This window comes from Rana temporaria, chromosome 5 (assembly GCF_905171775.1).
Source record: "Rana temporaria chromosome 5, aRanTem1.1, whole genome shotgun sequence".
Classification (NCBI taxonomy): domain Eukaryota; kingdom Metazoa; phylum Chordata; class Amphibia; order Anura; family Ranidae; genus Rana; species Rana temporaria.
Window position 1 is genome coordinate 41,329,196 of NC_053493.1, and position 16,236 is coordinate 41,345,431.

The 16,236-nt window shown below is 44.8% G+C and overlaps 1 protein-coding gene across 1 annotated transcript in view; it reads right to left on the reverse strand.

Moving 5' to 3' along the window:
* Positions 1–1,064: 1,064 nt before the first annotated feature.
* The window catches only part of STEAP2 (STEAP2 metalloreductase), a 39,985-nt gene continuing 24,813 nt past the window's right edge, over positions 1,065–16,236 (reverse strand). Inside the window, exon 5 of the mRNA XM_040352449.1 lies at positions 1,065–1,653. Within this exon, the coding sequence (XP_040208383.1) occupies positions 1,369–1,653 (285 nt within the window). The 3' untranslated portion in view covers positions 1,065–1,368. The remainder of the gene's footprint in view (positions 1,654–16,236) is intronic.

A 16,236-nucleotide genomic window follows, 5' to 3' on the forward strand; every position in this document is an offset into this window, starting at 1 on the left:
TGCAAAATAATATAAAAATACTTTAAGTGGTTGTAAACCCTCACATATATAAGTGACTGGCCTCAGGTGATACACAGAGATGAAACAAATCCTCCTACATAAGTTGTATCTGTTTATCTGTAGTCTTCTCTACACCTGTTTAAGGTTTGGTTAACACTCGAAATTTCGAATTTTTCATTTTATATTTTTCGAATTTTCAAATTTCGAATTTTCAAATTTCGAATATTCAAATTTCCAATATTCAAATTTCCAATATTCAAATTTTCGATTTTTTCATTTTTCGAATTTTCATTTTTCAATTTTCGAATTTTTCATTTTCGAATTTTGAATATTCAAATTTTTTTAATTTCGAATTTTCGAATTTTTTATTTTTCGAATATTCGAATTTTTCATTTTCGATTTTCAAAATTTCGAATTTTAGAATTTTTCATTTTTCAATTTTCGAAATTTTCGAAATTTCGAATTTTCTATTTTACTGTAAATTTTTCGAATTTACAAATTTTGAATTTTCGAAATTTCAAAATTTCGAATTTACACATTTTTCATTTTCGAAATTTCTAACTTTTCATTTTCGAATTTTCGAAATTTCTAATTTTTCATTTTCGAATTTCCGAATTTTCGAATTTCCTGAATTTACGAATAAAAACGGAAAAATATTTTTTTTCGATTTTCCAGAATTTCCGAAAAAATAAAAAAAACGAATGAGACAAAAACGTAAAAAAATAACTTTTTTGAATTTCCAGAATTTTTTGGCAGTGCACATGTCTAATTAGCGCTGCTGATGGAGATTCCTATCTGCACTCTAGTGGCCAGAGAATCTTCAGCCTGTGTCCCCGGCTGCACTCTGTGGTCCTTCCCACGGACCACTAAAGGTGACTGTAGCGATGTGTCAGCTGGTGGATGGAAACGCAGTAGGGGACACAAGCATCTGACATACTGGGAAGTTTCTTGAATTCTGAAGATTCTTTGACCACCATAGTTCTAAAAGTGCAAAAGCAGGAGTCACTGATTGGCAGACTGGCAAGTATTAATGATCCCCTTTTGCAGTATGCTTTTTTTTTTTCTTGGCAAGGGAGTTGCTTTAGTAACTGGATTAAATAGGGATCTTTTCTATCTAGTTCTGCTTTAAAGAACAAGTTGTTTAATTGATGAAAAGTGTCTTAGAACAAGGAAAGGCTCCTGCTGTAATTTTCCTGCCACAATTTGGAAAATGGAGGAAAGCGGCGTCTGGCCACTATAGATGACCTAAACATATCTCCTTACACTTTGCTTGTTTGATATCACTGTAACATATGATGCCTTCTGCTGTCTGAAAAGATAACAGAAGTACTGGTATGGCGTTCCCAGGCCATGGGGGTAAAATCCCCATTACATGACCGTGACTCTCTCAGGGGAGACGTGAGCCGCTGTGCTGCTTGTCTTCTCCTTAAAGTGACTCTTCTCCCATCCCCTTTTGATGCGGTGGAGCTTCTTGCTGACGCACGGGCACAACAGCACGATCTTGCCGAGGATGACTATTGTCGGGAGGACCAGCGCTATCACAAAGTTTGGCGGAGTGTAAAAGCGGTAGCTCTCCTCTTCGAAGGCTCGTTTCCAGCCATATATTAGAACATGGAAGGTGCTGATTAGCAAAGCCACATAGCCAAGAGTAGACTGTGGGGGGAAAAAAGACAGAAAAGGTTAAAAACAGATTCAACCTTGCAATTTTCTACCTCTAACATATCTTATAAACGTTTTCTACATTTTAAATATACAGTGGCAAGAAAAGGTGTGTGTGCCAATTGGAATTAACCGTTTTTCTGCAGGAATTTGCCATAAAATGTGATCTGATCCTCATCAAGGTCACAACAATAGACACACTCAATGTGCTGAAGCTGATAACACGCAAACAATTCAAATTTCTCATGTGTTTATTAACCACTTCAGCCCCGGACCATCTGGCTGTCAAATGACCGGGCCACTTTTTGCGATTCAGCACTGCGTCGCTTTAACTGACAATTGCGTGGTCGTGCGACGTGGCTCCCAAACAAAATTTACCTCCTTTTTACCCCACAAATAGAGCTTTCTTTTGGTGGTATTTGATCACCACTGCAGTTTTTATTGTTTGCGCTATAAACAAAAATAAAGCGACAATTTAAAAAAAAAACAACAATATTTTGTACTTTTTGCTATAATAAATATCCCCAATTTTTTTTTAAAAAGGCAATTTTTTTTCCCAGTTTAGGCCGATTCTTCTACATATTTTTAGTAAAAAAAATCACAATAAGCATATATTGATTGGTTTGCGCAAAAGTTATAGGCCCAGATTCTCAAAGGAGTTACGCCGCCAGATACGTGAGTGTGAGGCGTCGTATTTATGCGCCTGTTTCTTAGAATCAGTTACGCATAGATTTGTCTTAGATCCGGCCGGCGTAAGTCTCTTACGCCGTCGTATCTAAGTTGCATATTTACGCTGGCCGATAGGTGGCGCTTCCGTCGATTTACGTGTTGAATATGGTAATGAGCTAGATACGCCGATTCTCAAACCTACGTGCGCCCGGCGCATTTTTTTACGTCGTTTCCGTAAGTTTTTTTGGCCGTAAAGTTACCCCTGCTCTATGAGGCGTAGATGAGGTGTACCAATGTTAGGTATGGACGTCGGAACAGCGTCAAATTTTTCACGTTTTACGTCGTTTGCGTAAGTCGTCCGTGAATGGGGCTGTGCGTAAATTACTTTCACATCGAAAGCATTGAGTCTTTGCCGCATAATTTGGAGCATGCACACTGGGATTTGTCCACGGACGGCGCATGCACCGTTCGTTAAAAGCGTAAAATACGTGGGGTCACGATTAATTTACATAAAACATGCCCACCACTTCCACATTTGAATTAGGCGGGCTTACGCTGGCCCAGTTACACTACGGGGTAGTTTTATGGCTATTTTATTATTATTTTTATTATTTTTTATTGTGACTGCAACTTTATGGCAGACACATCGGACACTTTTGACCAATTTTTAGGACCATTGTCATTTATACAGCGATCAGTGCTATAAAAATGCACTGATTACTGTAAAAATGACACTGGCAGTGAAGGGGTTAACCACTAGGTGGCGCTGAAGGGGCTAAGTGTGTCCTAGGGAGTCATTCTAACTGTTAGGGGGAGGAGCTACCAGTGACACGTCAGCGATCACTGTTCCCGATCACAGGGAACAGTGGATCCCTGACATGTCACTAAGCAGAACAGGGAAATGCCTTGTTTACAAAGGCACCCCCCTGTTCTGCCTTTTCCGTCCGCAATCGCGGGCTGCCCGGGAACATCGAGTTCCCAGTACCCGCGGGCGCACTCATGAGGCACGTGTGGGGGGCGTGCTCGCCAGATGGACGGCAAATTCAAAGGGATATACAGGTAGGCCCATTTGCCTGTCCATGCCATTCTACCGATGTATATCGGCGCACGGCAAGTGGTTAAACGCACCCTTTAAACATTCACAGTGCTGGAGGAAAAAGCGAGTGAACCATTGGAGTTAATAACTCGTCGAACCTACTTTGGCAACAATGACTTCAAGCAAGTGCTTTCAGTAGCTCTGGATCAGATCTGCACAGAGTTCAGGAGGAATATTTTGGCCATTCCTCTTTAGAAAACTGCTTCAGCTCAGGCACATTTGTAGGATGTCTGGTGTAAATGGCCAATATCATTCTACCGAATTTCTATGGGGGTAAGGTCTGGGCTCTGACTGGGCCCTCCAACAGGCCAATTTTCCTTTTCTGTAGCAAGAATGTGGAGGGTTTACTTTGGGTTATTGTCCTGCTGCATCACCCAACTTCTACTAAGCTTCAGCCACCCTGACATTATCCTGCAGGATATTTTGGTAAACTTGGGAATACATTTTTCTCTCCATGATGGCAAGTGGTTTAGGCCCTGAGGCAGCAAAGGAAGCCCAAATCAGGTTGTTCTCTCCATCATTCTTCACAGTTGGGCTGATGTTTTGATGTTGAAAATCTATGCCATGTGTTGTGTCAAGCATGCCCAGGAAATTGCAAACCTAGGCACACTCTTCAGGGAATCCAAGAGATAGTTTTGGAATTCCAATTTGGAGTTTTATATAACTGTAATAGTCAAGAATCAGACCAGTGGCATGTTAAGCTAGGTTTCTTGAACAATTGCAAACACGAATACAAAATGACACAAAAAGGGTTACAATTATTACATAGGACATAGGTAATATACAGAGCTTTTTTTTCTCAGAAAATAGGTGCAGGAACTCAACCACGACCCCGTTCAGATTTCACAAACAGTAGAAGGGTATTAAAGGGGCATTAAATACCAGGATTGCATTACATACAGAGTGCAGAGTTCAGGGGGGTTACACACAGAGTGCAGAGCTGGCACTTGTAAACACAGAAACCAGACTTCTGTATTTACAAGTGATTGTAGTGAGCAGGCACCAAAGGGTTTGAGCCAAAGGTGGTGGAACTGATTTCCACCAAGTTCCCCCTGAAAAAAAGCCCTGGTAATATATCAGTGGACTGGCTGCAGATGGTAACCTATGTGGCTGAGAACAGAAAATCTGAAACAGGTTGCACACAGGTATGACTGAAAGGGTCCCTGGTACAGAAAACTTGGTGGTGTACAGCAACACCACACCACTGGAAAAACTGTACTTGGCAGTCTCTCTGCACAGTGTCCACTAACATGACTGGGGCCTAGGTTAATGCTGCATGTCCTTATGCCCTTCAGTGGCCTGCACACTGAGTCTGACACAGGTGGAGCCTACGTCAGAGTCAGTGCTCTAGTCTAGTCTAGTTAGCCCAGTAAGGCCCCTTTCACACTCAGCCGTATTTCAGGCGTTTTAGCGCTAAAAATAGCGCATAAATAACGCCTGAAATAATCATGCCCCAGCATTCTCAATGTGAAAGCCTGAGGGCTTTCACACTGAGACAATGCGCTGGCGGGAGGAAAAAAAAATCTCCTGCAAGCAGCATCTTTGGAGCGGTAAAGGAGCGATGTGTATACCGCTCCTTCCCATTGAAATCAATGGGACAGCGCGGCTGTACCGTCCACAAACTGGTTTGGGGGCGGTATTAACCCTTTTTTGGGCGCTAGCGGGGGTTAAAACCGCACCGTTAGCAGCCGAATAGCGGGGTAAATACAACGGTATAGCGGCGCTAAAAATCGCGCGGCTATACCGCCACCGCACCTCCCGCGCCCAGTGTGAAAGGGGCCTAACTGCTACTCCCTCAGTCATGACTACTCTATCAGAGACAGTCCCCAGAGCACAGAAAGAAGGGAGGAGCTGCAATTTATATCCCTTTTGGTATGTCCACAGATTACCTCATCTCAATCGAACCCTCTCGGGGCTACTGGATCTAGATGTCATTGCCCGAGTTCCAGTGGCAGAACAGTTCCAGGGGTTTTACCCTAATCTGTCTTCCGTTCTCAAGCCCATTCTGGAAGCTCTGGATGTCTTCAAAAACTCCAAAGATCTGTCATTGCCTCCCTTCACCAGGGAGATGTTCTGGCTTTTGTGGGCATCAAAGATGCTTATCAACATGCCCTCATCTTTCCAGTGCATCATCAATTCATACGCTTTTCTTTGGGGTTTATGCACTACCAGTTCTTGGCCCTGACCTTTGTCAATTCGTTCTTCATCCTGGTCATTCACCAAGGTGTTGGCCCCAGTACTAGCACAGCTTAGGGTGACCACGTGTCCCGTTTTGCAGGTCAGTCCCGGGCACCTTTATTCCAGGACAATACAGTGTCCCGGAATGAAACTGACACAGCTACCCCCCCCCCCTCAGGGCCAATCTGATGCCCCAAAAAAAGGCTGCCACATTACTGCTTTACTCACTGACAGTACTTTCCCTGGCTGGGAAAGCCTGGAGGAGCACAATCCAGCCCCCTGCTTGTGATTGGAGAAATCATAAATCCCGCCTCTTGTGTCCTATCACTGTGCTGTGATTCGTTACAGCACAAGTTGATTTTTGGGAAGGGGGGTGTCCCTGAATGGTAGTTTGGAAATGTGGTCACCCTAGTACTACTGCACTTTTGTGGCATCACCATTGTGGGATACTTAGACGACCTGCTGTTGAAGAAACATTCATTGCGGCTCTATCGGACAATGTAATGTTGACCCTCCAGATGTTACAGCAATTCGAATGGATCCTGAACCTCCTTAAGCTATTGCTAGAACTGAACTCAGAGCTCAGGCCAGAGGGTTCCTTCCACAGTAGAAACTTCAGACAATCCAGTCTCACATTCATACTCTCTAATCCAGTAACTATTCAACTTTTAACAGTACAGTGGAACCTTGGATTACGAGCATAATCCGTTCCAGGAGAATGCACATAATCCAAAGCACTCACATATCAAAGCGAGTTTCCCCATAGAAGTCAATGGAAATAAAAATAATTTGTTCCGCATTGACTTCTATGGCATGTAATACCACATGTGACCAGAGGTGGGGGCACCGGAGAGCCTCGTATATACTGCCACGGGTGTTCCAAGTTCCAGTGACTCAAATTAAAATTACCCCACATTTTCGTCAATTGCCAAAAATCAATTCCATTTGTGTCAACAAACTAATGAAAAAAAAAAATATGTGAGGGACGTTTACCCACGTGGACGTCTGGTTTCTTTAGAGCCCATGAGGGCTTCCGTTTCCTGAAAGCAAGGCAGCAAGTGGCGGCTGTAGCATGCTTAGCACTGTGCATTTGGCATTAGAGGCCCAACTCACAACCATCCAGAGCACTGTGCTCTTAAAGGCCTCCTGAGAGTGCCGACTCACCACTGCCCAAAGCACTATGAATTACAAGCCTCCTCAGACCACCCAGAGCACTGAGTGTGTAGACTACAGGCCTCCCTCTGACCACCATCCAGAGTACTATGTGCATTACAGGCCTCCTTTGACCACAGGCATCCAGAGCACTGTGCATTACAGGCCTCACAGACCACCGTCCAGAGCACTGTGCAGCATTACAGGCCTCTCAGACCACCGTCCAAAGCACTGTGTAGCATTACAGGCCTCCACAGACCACTGTCCAGAGCACTGTGTGCATTACAGGCCTCCTCAGATTGTCCAAAGCACTGTGTGCATTACAGGCCTCCTCAGACCATCCAGAGTGGCTAAATCTGTATGATTTTAGTCAACTAATATGTACTGCAGATTTTAGTCAACTAAATACTACTAAAGCTAATGTAGCACCTATGTACCTTACAGTACTGGTGCTAGTGAAATTTAAGGGCAGATCAGAGTGTAGTTAAACTCTGATCCAGATTGTTAGTAGCAAATTGCAGTCTCTGTCTCAGCTTGGCTGTGCTGTGAGCCCATTCTGTTGCGCTGGGGTGTTCTTCCAACCCCAGTACTGCAGGTGGCAGCAGTGGAGTCGATGTTTGGGTGCTCTTCCCAGCAGCCAATTAGGAGGGTTTAGCCTCGCTGTGCATGCTGGGAGGAATATTTATGGGACAGACGCCATTGGTTCTGGTTCTTCTTCGTCCAGTGTGGCACCCACCTTTAGGGTGGCCACATCACGGCGCCCCAACGTTATGGCCTACCTGCCCGGGGCGTGCGTGCCACGGGGTGTTCCTGGTTCCGGGGCCATGCTGACCCAGAGCATCAGAACAGTGGCGGGGACCCAGTGAGTGACTGGGTTCCCAATCTGAAGATCCCAAGCTGTACTGGGAGTCAGTCTGAGGAGCGCCATTGAGAGGCTGGTGGTCCAAAAGGACCTGGACAAACCACCAGGGATAGAGGTAGCCGGACACCGAGGGATTGATCACCTGTCGGTCGGTACCTGGGCAACAAGTTGAAGGAGATCCAGACGTAACTCAAGTAAGGAGGCATATCTCCAATAATCCAACCCAGAGGGGACCTGTGGCTCATTGAGAGGGGTCTGTGGCAGAGACTTTCTCCCAAGTTCAAGTTCACCAAGGAGGGTCTGTGGCAGAGACTTTATCCTACAATCGTCCGAGTGATACTCAGGCTGCAAGGTCAGTGAGAGAGGCCTGTCCGGGTACACCAAACCCACTCTGGCAGGAGTGGTAAAAAGTAGTGTTATGTTTGGGAACAGGACTGTTTCCTATCATTACGCCTGAATCTGCTATTCTCCCATCTTCTTCAGCTTTACTTTCCTCACCACAAGTTTTACTGTTTTTACCCGGCTGGGTAATAAAGAGCACAGCAAAGAGCACCTGTCTGGACATTCCTTTACTTCTACTACATGCAATACACATCATTCACCCCTAGGAATTTCGGAGGAGCCACGAGGTAACACGCCACCCAGAAAATCCAGCACCTCCAATGGGGGTTGATATGAGGAAAGACGGGATGGACAGCCGCACTCCAGAAAAACCATAAGGTTGTCTTTATTGTAAAAAGGGATAAAAATGCACTACAAAACAAGCAGAACTCAAGGAAAACAGCCTACGCGTTTCACACTCCAATTGGTGCTTAGTCATTACCCCCATTAGCTCCAATGGGGGTAATGCTACACTAAAACAATTGCAGATGATTTAAATGGGACTAAAACTAAAATTCCATTTTAGTCAAAAGACTATGACTAAAACTAAATTGAAATTTGACATTTTGGTTTCATCTGATTCCAGATTAGAGTGTATGGTCCTTCAGGCAGCCCTTTAAGCTGCAGGCAGTCCCTAGTTCTCTTTTATTTAGAGACAGATAGCCAGATTCAGGTAGAGTTACGCCGGCGTATCAGTAGATACGCAGTCGTAACTCTGAATCTGCGCCGTCGTATATTTAAGCGCATTCTCAAATTGAGATACGCTTAAATGTTGCTAAGATACGACCGCCTGCGCGGTCGTATCTTAGCTGTCTATTTACGCTGGCCGCTAGGGGCGCGTACGCTGATTTACGCCTAGAATGCGTAAATCAGCGAGATACGCCTATTCACGAACGTACGCTTGCCCGTCGCAGTAAAGATACGCCGTTTACGTAAGGCGTTTTCAGGCGTAAAGATAAACCACCAAAAAGATGGCGCAGCCAATGTTAAGTATGGATGTCGGAACCGCGTTGAATTTAATTTTTTTTACGTCGCTTGCGTAAGTCGTCCGTGAATGGGGCTGGCCGTAATTTACGTACACGTCAAAAGCAATGAGTCTTTGCGGCGTAATTTGGAGCATGCGCACTGGATTACGTCCATGGACGGCGCATGCGCCGTTCGTTAAAAACATCATTTATGTGGGGTCATGCTTTATTTGCATAAAACACGCCCACCTCTTCACAATTTGAATTAGGCGCGCTTACGTCGGCACATTTACGCTACGCCGCCGTAACTTAGGACGCAAGTGCTTTGTGAATACAGCACTTGCCTCTCTAACTTACGGCGGCGTAGCGTATATGAGATACGCTACGCCTGCCTAACGTTAGGCACGTCTACGTGAATCTGGCTAAGAATATCAACTAAAAATCCAGAAAAAACACAATACAAATGTTATAAATTGAGTTGCAGTTCAGTGGGTAAAATAAGTATTTGATCCCCTACCAACAAACAAAAATTCTCACAGACTGGCTACAGTATGTTCTCATGTGGTACACAGATTAGTCCTGTCAATTTAAGAAGGTGCTCCTAACGACAAATCATTATGTGTATACAAGACAACTGTCCACAGAATTTTTCTTTCAATCAAACCTCACCATCATGGGAAAGACCAAAGAGCTGTCAAAGGACATCAGGCACAAGACTGGAATGGGCTACAAGACCATCAGCAAGAAGCTTGGTGAGAAGGAGACAACTGTTGGAGCCATTATTCGCAAATGGAAGAAATAAAATATAACTACCGTATTTATTGGGGTATAGCGCGCACCCCTAAAGTTGCCCCGAAATTCCTGTAAAAAAAAAGTTATAAGATTTTATTACTTACATATTTGGTGTCTTGCCCAGCGTCCATTGTCCGGTCCGGCGTCCGTCTGCGGCCTCGGTGGTGTCCTCCCGGCTTCTCCAGCGCGTGCCTCAAGTCGAGTCCCCGCTTCCGGCGCTCAGTTCGAACGCCTCCGCCGACGTATACCGAGTGCAGTACACTCGGGTACATTCGGCAAGGCTCGGCTTCGCTCGTGCTCTGTGACGTTTATGCGTGAGCACGAGCGAAGCCGAGCCTTGCCGAATGTACCCGAGTGTACTGCACTCGGTATATGTCGGCGGCTCCATTCAAACTGAGCGCGGGAAGCGGCTATTGGCGTATATCGCGCACCCACGATTTTCCCCTTATTTTAAGGGGAAAAAAGTGCGCGATATACGCCGATAAATACGGTAATCGTCTTGAGCTTCATGCAAGTTTTCGCCTCATGGGGTGAGGATGATCATGAGAAAAGTGAGGGATCAGCCCAGAACTACACGGGAGGAGCTTGTGAATGATCTCAAGGCAGTTGGGAACACAGTCACCAAACAAACTATTGGTAACACAATACTCCGCCATGGATTGAATCCTGCAACGCCTGTAAATCCCCCTCCTCCAGAAGACACATGTACAGGCCCGTCTGAAGTTTGCTAATGAACTACTAAATGATTCGGAGAAGGATTGGGAGAAAGCGCTGTGGTCAGATGGGACCAAAATTTAGCTCTTTGGCATTACCTCAACTTGTTGCGTTTGGAGGAAGAAAAATGATGACTATGACCCTAAGAACACTCTACATTATTCTTTGGGGCTGTTTTTCTGCTAAAGGTACAGGCCGTCTTTGCCACATTGAGGGCCCAATGGATGGGGCCATGTATTGTAAAATCTTGGATGAGGACGCTGAAGATAGGTGGTGGATGGGTCCAGCATGACAATGACCCAAAGCATACCACCAAGGCAACAAAGGAGTGGCTCAAGAAGAAGCACATTAAGGTCATGGAGTGGTCTATAGAATTTTTTTGAAGGTAACTGAAACTTTGGAGTTGCCAAGCGACAGCCAAGAAACCTTAAAGGGGTTGTAAACCCTCAAGGTTTTTCAGCTTAATGCACTCTATGCATTAAGCTGAAAAACCTCCTGAGATGCAGCAGCCCCCCAGAGCCCCCATTTGACTTACATGAACCCGGTCTTTCCACCGACAGGGGGCGAGCACACCTGCTCCAGTCAGTGTCTTGAGTCCTGATTGACTCCCGCTACTGTCAATCAAATCCAATGACACAGGAGCGGGGGGCGGGGCCAAGTCCTGCTGTCTATGTCAATGGACGCAGCAGCAGCAGCACACAGGAGCACACCCGCACGAGTGCCCCGAAAGGGAGCAGCTCTCCAACATGGCAATCGGGAAGAGGAGGAGCAAGGAGTGCAGCTAAGGGACCCCAGAAAAAGAGGATCATGGCCACTCTGTGCAAAACAACTGCACAGAGGAAGTAAGTATGACATGTTTTTTTTTTGTTTTGTTTTTAAAACAAACCTTTACATATCCTTAAGAGCCGGTTCACACTGGGGCGACTCGTCAGGTAACTCAGCCGCCTGACAAGTCGCGTCCCATTCTATTCAATAGAACCGTTCTAATAGGAGCAACGCAAGTCGCTCCGACTTAGAAACAGGTTCTTGTACGACTTTGGGGACGACTTGGGGCGACTTGCATTGACGTCTATACAGAAGTCATTTTGCAAGTCGCCTCTGAAGTCGTCTTCAGGACGTCTTGGCGAGTCGCCCCCGAAGTCGTGCCGCCCCAGTGTGAACCGGCTCTAAAGGATTTAGAGAAGATCTGTAAAGAAGTTCCTCCTGAGATGTGTGCAAACCTGGTCACCAACTACAAGAAAGATCCACCAAGTACTAAGTCATGTTTTGCTTGGGGATCAAATAATTATTTTACCCATTGAACTGCAACTCAATTTATAACATTTGAATCATGTGTATTTTTTTTTGGGTTGATATTCTTTATCATTTAAAATACACCCATAATAAAAACTATAGACCCTTAGGGCCAGATTCACGTAGAATTCCGGCGGCGTAACGTATTGCATTTACGTTACACCGCCGCAAGTTTTACGGGCAAGTGCTTGATTCACAAAGCACTTGCCTGTAAACTTGCGGCGGCGTAGCGTAAATCCGTCCGGCGCAAGCCCGCCTAATTTAAATGGGGCGTGTATCATTTAAATTAGGCGCGTTCCCGCGCCGAACGTACTGCGCATGCTCCGTTTTGAAATTTCCCGCCGTGCTTTGCGCGAAATGACGTTGCACTGACGTCATTTTTTGAACGGCGACATGCGTTACGTCCTTTCCTATTCACGGATGACTTACGCAAAAAAAATATATATATTTAATTTGACGCGGGAACGACAGGCATACTTTAACATGGCTAGTCTAAATATAAGCCAAGAAATAGCAGCCTTAACTATACGCCGGGAAAAGTCGACTAGCGATGACGTAAGAGAATGCGACGACCGCGCATACCTTCGTGGATCGCCGTAAACAGCTAATTAGCATACCCAACGCGGAAAATGACGCAAACTCCACCCAGCGAACGCCGAAGTATTACACCTACGATCCGAAGGCGTACAAAGCCGTACGCCTGTCGGATCGAAGCCAGAAGCCGTCGTATCTTGGTTTGAGGATTCAAACTAAAGATACGACGCAGCAAATTTGAAAGTACGCCGGAGTATCAGTAGATACGCCGGCGTATTTCATCTGTGAATCTGGCCCTTAAATTCTTTGTAATTGGGCAAAGTTACAAAATCTCCAGGGGATCAAATAATTTTTTTCCCCACTGCAGCTGCAATTCAAGACCAAAAACGATGTAACTTTGCTTTTAACTGGACCCCTTGGGCTAGATTCAGAAAGAATTTACGTTGGCGCATCTATTGATACTCCGCGTAAATTCAAAGCTGCGCCGGCGTATCTTCTTTCTGTATTCTCTTACACCGTCGTATCTTAGTTGCATATTTACGCTGGCCGCTAGGTGGCGCTTCCATCGATTTACGCATAGAATATGCAAGAAATATGCAAATTAGGTAGATACGCCGATTCAGAAACGTATGTCCGCCCGGCGCATTTTTTTACGTTGTTTACGTTAGGCTTTTTCCGGCGTAAAGTTACCCCTGCTATATGAGGCGTATCCTATGTTAAGTATGGACGTCGTTCCTACGTCAAATTTTGAAAATTTGACACCGTTTGCGTAAGCCGTTCGCGAATAGGGCTGTACATAAGTTGCGTTCACGTCTAAAGCATTGACGATTTGCGGCATAATTTCGAGCATGCGCACTGCCATTCTTTCAGGAACGGCGCATGCGCCGTTCGTAAAAAACGTCAAATACGTGGGGTCACACTAAATTTCAATAAAACACGCCCACATCATCCACATTTGAATTAGGCGGGCTTACGCCGGACCACATACGCCACCGTAACTTAGGGCGCAAGTTCTTTATGAATACGGAACTTGCGCCCTAAGTTACTGCGGCGTAACGTATCTGAGATACGTTACGCCCGCAGAAAATTACGCCGGGCTATCTGAATCTAGCCCCTTGTATTCTTCATACATAAACGTTGTATTGTCCCTGTTCAGCCCCTGGGTAGCTAATGTGTAAGAAATGTGTAAAATTTCACATCTTCATTCCTCATAATCATTAGAGGATTAATCTTTATAAGCTTAATAGAGGATCAAATAGATAGGAGAAGGAAATAAGAAGGTGATAAAGAAAAGTGGCTTTATTCTCTGGAGAAAGTAATGTGATCTCAGAGCTGCTAGAGGCAGAGTACAAGTGACGGCTGGGCCTTCCGACATTACACACACATGGTCAACTGCAACCAAATCAGTCATTGGATCAGGGATCAGTGCTGATCCCGGGCTGAATGGTCTGATAGTCTCAGGGATGACAAAGCCTAAGTAAGCAAGAATTTAACCACTTCAGCTCCGGAGGATTTGGCTGCCAAATGACCGGGCCACTATTTGTGATTCGCCACTGCGTCATTTTAACTGACAATTGCACGGTCGTGCGGCGTGGCTCACAAAACAAAATTGATGTCCTTTTTTTTCCCACAAATAGAGCTTTCTTTTGGTGGTATTTGATCACCTCTGCGGTTTTTATTTTTTGCGTTATATACAAAAATAGAGCAACAATTTTGAAAAAAAGCAAGATTTTTTTTACTTTTTGCTATGATAAATATTTCCAAAATATATATATATATATACAACACATTTTTTTTCCTCAGTTTAGGCCGATACGTATTCTACATATTTTTGGTAAAAAAAAAAATCGCAATAAGCGTTTATTGATTGGTTTGCTCAAAAGTATAGTGTCTACAAAATAGGGGATCGTTTTATGGCATTTTTATTATTGATTTTTTTTTTTATTAGTAATGGCGGCGATCATCATCGTGACGGCGCAAAATTCGAAAAAACATCGTATATACGTTGCTTTGCGCAGCCCTGCCATTCTGCAGACGTATATGTGCGTGGCACGCTCGGCAAGCGGTTAAAGTGTAACTAAAGCCAGTTTCTTTGTCTTGTGGTCCTGCATTGGATCAGCCGCTGCAGCACTGATCAGTGTATTCTGGCGCTGGAGGGAATTCCCCCTCCCCACTTTCTTCCCTCCCCTCCTGCCTCTCTCCTTTCTTTCCTTCCCCCCCTCCCACCTTTCTATCCAGATTTAATTCTGCACAATCCCCCTTGTCTTCGGTGGGGGGAACCTTTTGAGTAGCTGGGTCTTGTACTTGGCAATTGACCTGTTGGGTAAGCAACTTTCCAACGTCACCGCTGAACTGTATTTGTTACATTATGCTTGCTATAAACTTTCAATATGTGTTCTTGTGTTTTATTTGATCATTTGTCTTATAGATTACTCCTCCTGACGAAGCAGTGTTCATACCGTGAAACTAGTAGAGGACTGGTTAATCTATGAGAAACACTCCATCAACAGATATCTCTTGGGGAAACCTTAGGCCTCGTACACACGACCGGATCTATCCGCTGGGATTGATCCGCGGATCAGTTCCAGCGGAAAATCCGGTCGTCTGTACGGCCTAGCGGATATTTATCCGCGGAGATTTGTCCGGCCGGTCCATTTCAAGCGGATAGAAATTTCTTAGCATGCTAAGAGATCTATCCGCTTGAATCGGGACCAGCGGATTGATCCGGTGGTCTGTACAGACTCACCGGATCAATCCGTCCGCTCCCGTCCCTCGCATGCGTCGTAATGATTCGACGCATGCGTGGAAGTACTTACCTTCCAGCGTCGCGCACGTCGCCGCGACACGTCACCGCGGAGGAATTCCGCACGGATTTTGATCCGATGGTGTGTACACGCCATCGGATCCAAATCCGGAGGAGGAATCTGGTCGTGTGTACGAGGCCTCAGAATATTTGTACATTGTTTAGTCAAATCATTTTAATGTGATTCTTGTATTGTTGTTTCTTTTATATGTAATACATTTATTAATTTTAATTCAAGAATGATTCTTCTGTTTATGAGCACCGAGATAGTACACCACAAAATTTGTAGGTTTCGGCACATGTTTGGCCAGACTCAGCAGCTGCCCTCACGCTCCTACCCCTTCCTTTTTTTTTCCCCTACATCACTTTTGGATGATGGTATTATTTTATGCCTAGGTTTAGGCTTTGCTATTTGAAGCTATACTCAAAAATTCTTCACCTCAAATGTATGGATAAAAAGATTGTCTCCGTTTTTTTTCTTAGCCAGCTGGAGTAATATATAGCCAGCTTTACTCCCTGTATTTGTCCTGATGACCATTGTCATGTAATGGAAATAAATCGTGAGTTGTCACTGAAACAGGAATAGAGGGAAATCATCTAATGAGGACACCGGCTGTGGTGACAACTGTCTAAGCGACGGTTCACACTGATGCGGTGCGGGAACCGCATGCGATTTTGAATAGTAATCGCACTGAATTCTTGTTCAAATCACATGCAATTCTTCAGCAGTGCGATTTGAGCCATTCATTCTGTATTTCTCAAATCACACCTCATCCGCACAAAAATTATACAGCCACTGGTCTCCAATGAACAATCAGGAACCAGTCAGTATGACAGCAAATCATAGTGATAGCATGCATTGTATATGTTGTACAAACAAAGCTTTTCAGCCTTTGGATCGAACAGACTGTGCCTCCCTCCTTCTGTGCAACCGATGTGCACAGAGAAAGAAGTACACTGTTGAAAACCATTACAATGTGCACCAAAAACCATTGGATGGGATTGCACCCCCTGCAGTTACAGGCCAACGTGAAAAGGATGAAACAGTGCGACCACTCGTGACGAAGGCTAATGCCGCGTACACGCAATTATTTTTCGGCATGAAGAAAATGTCCTTTTTTCAAAAACGTCATTTAAC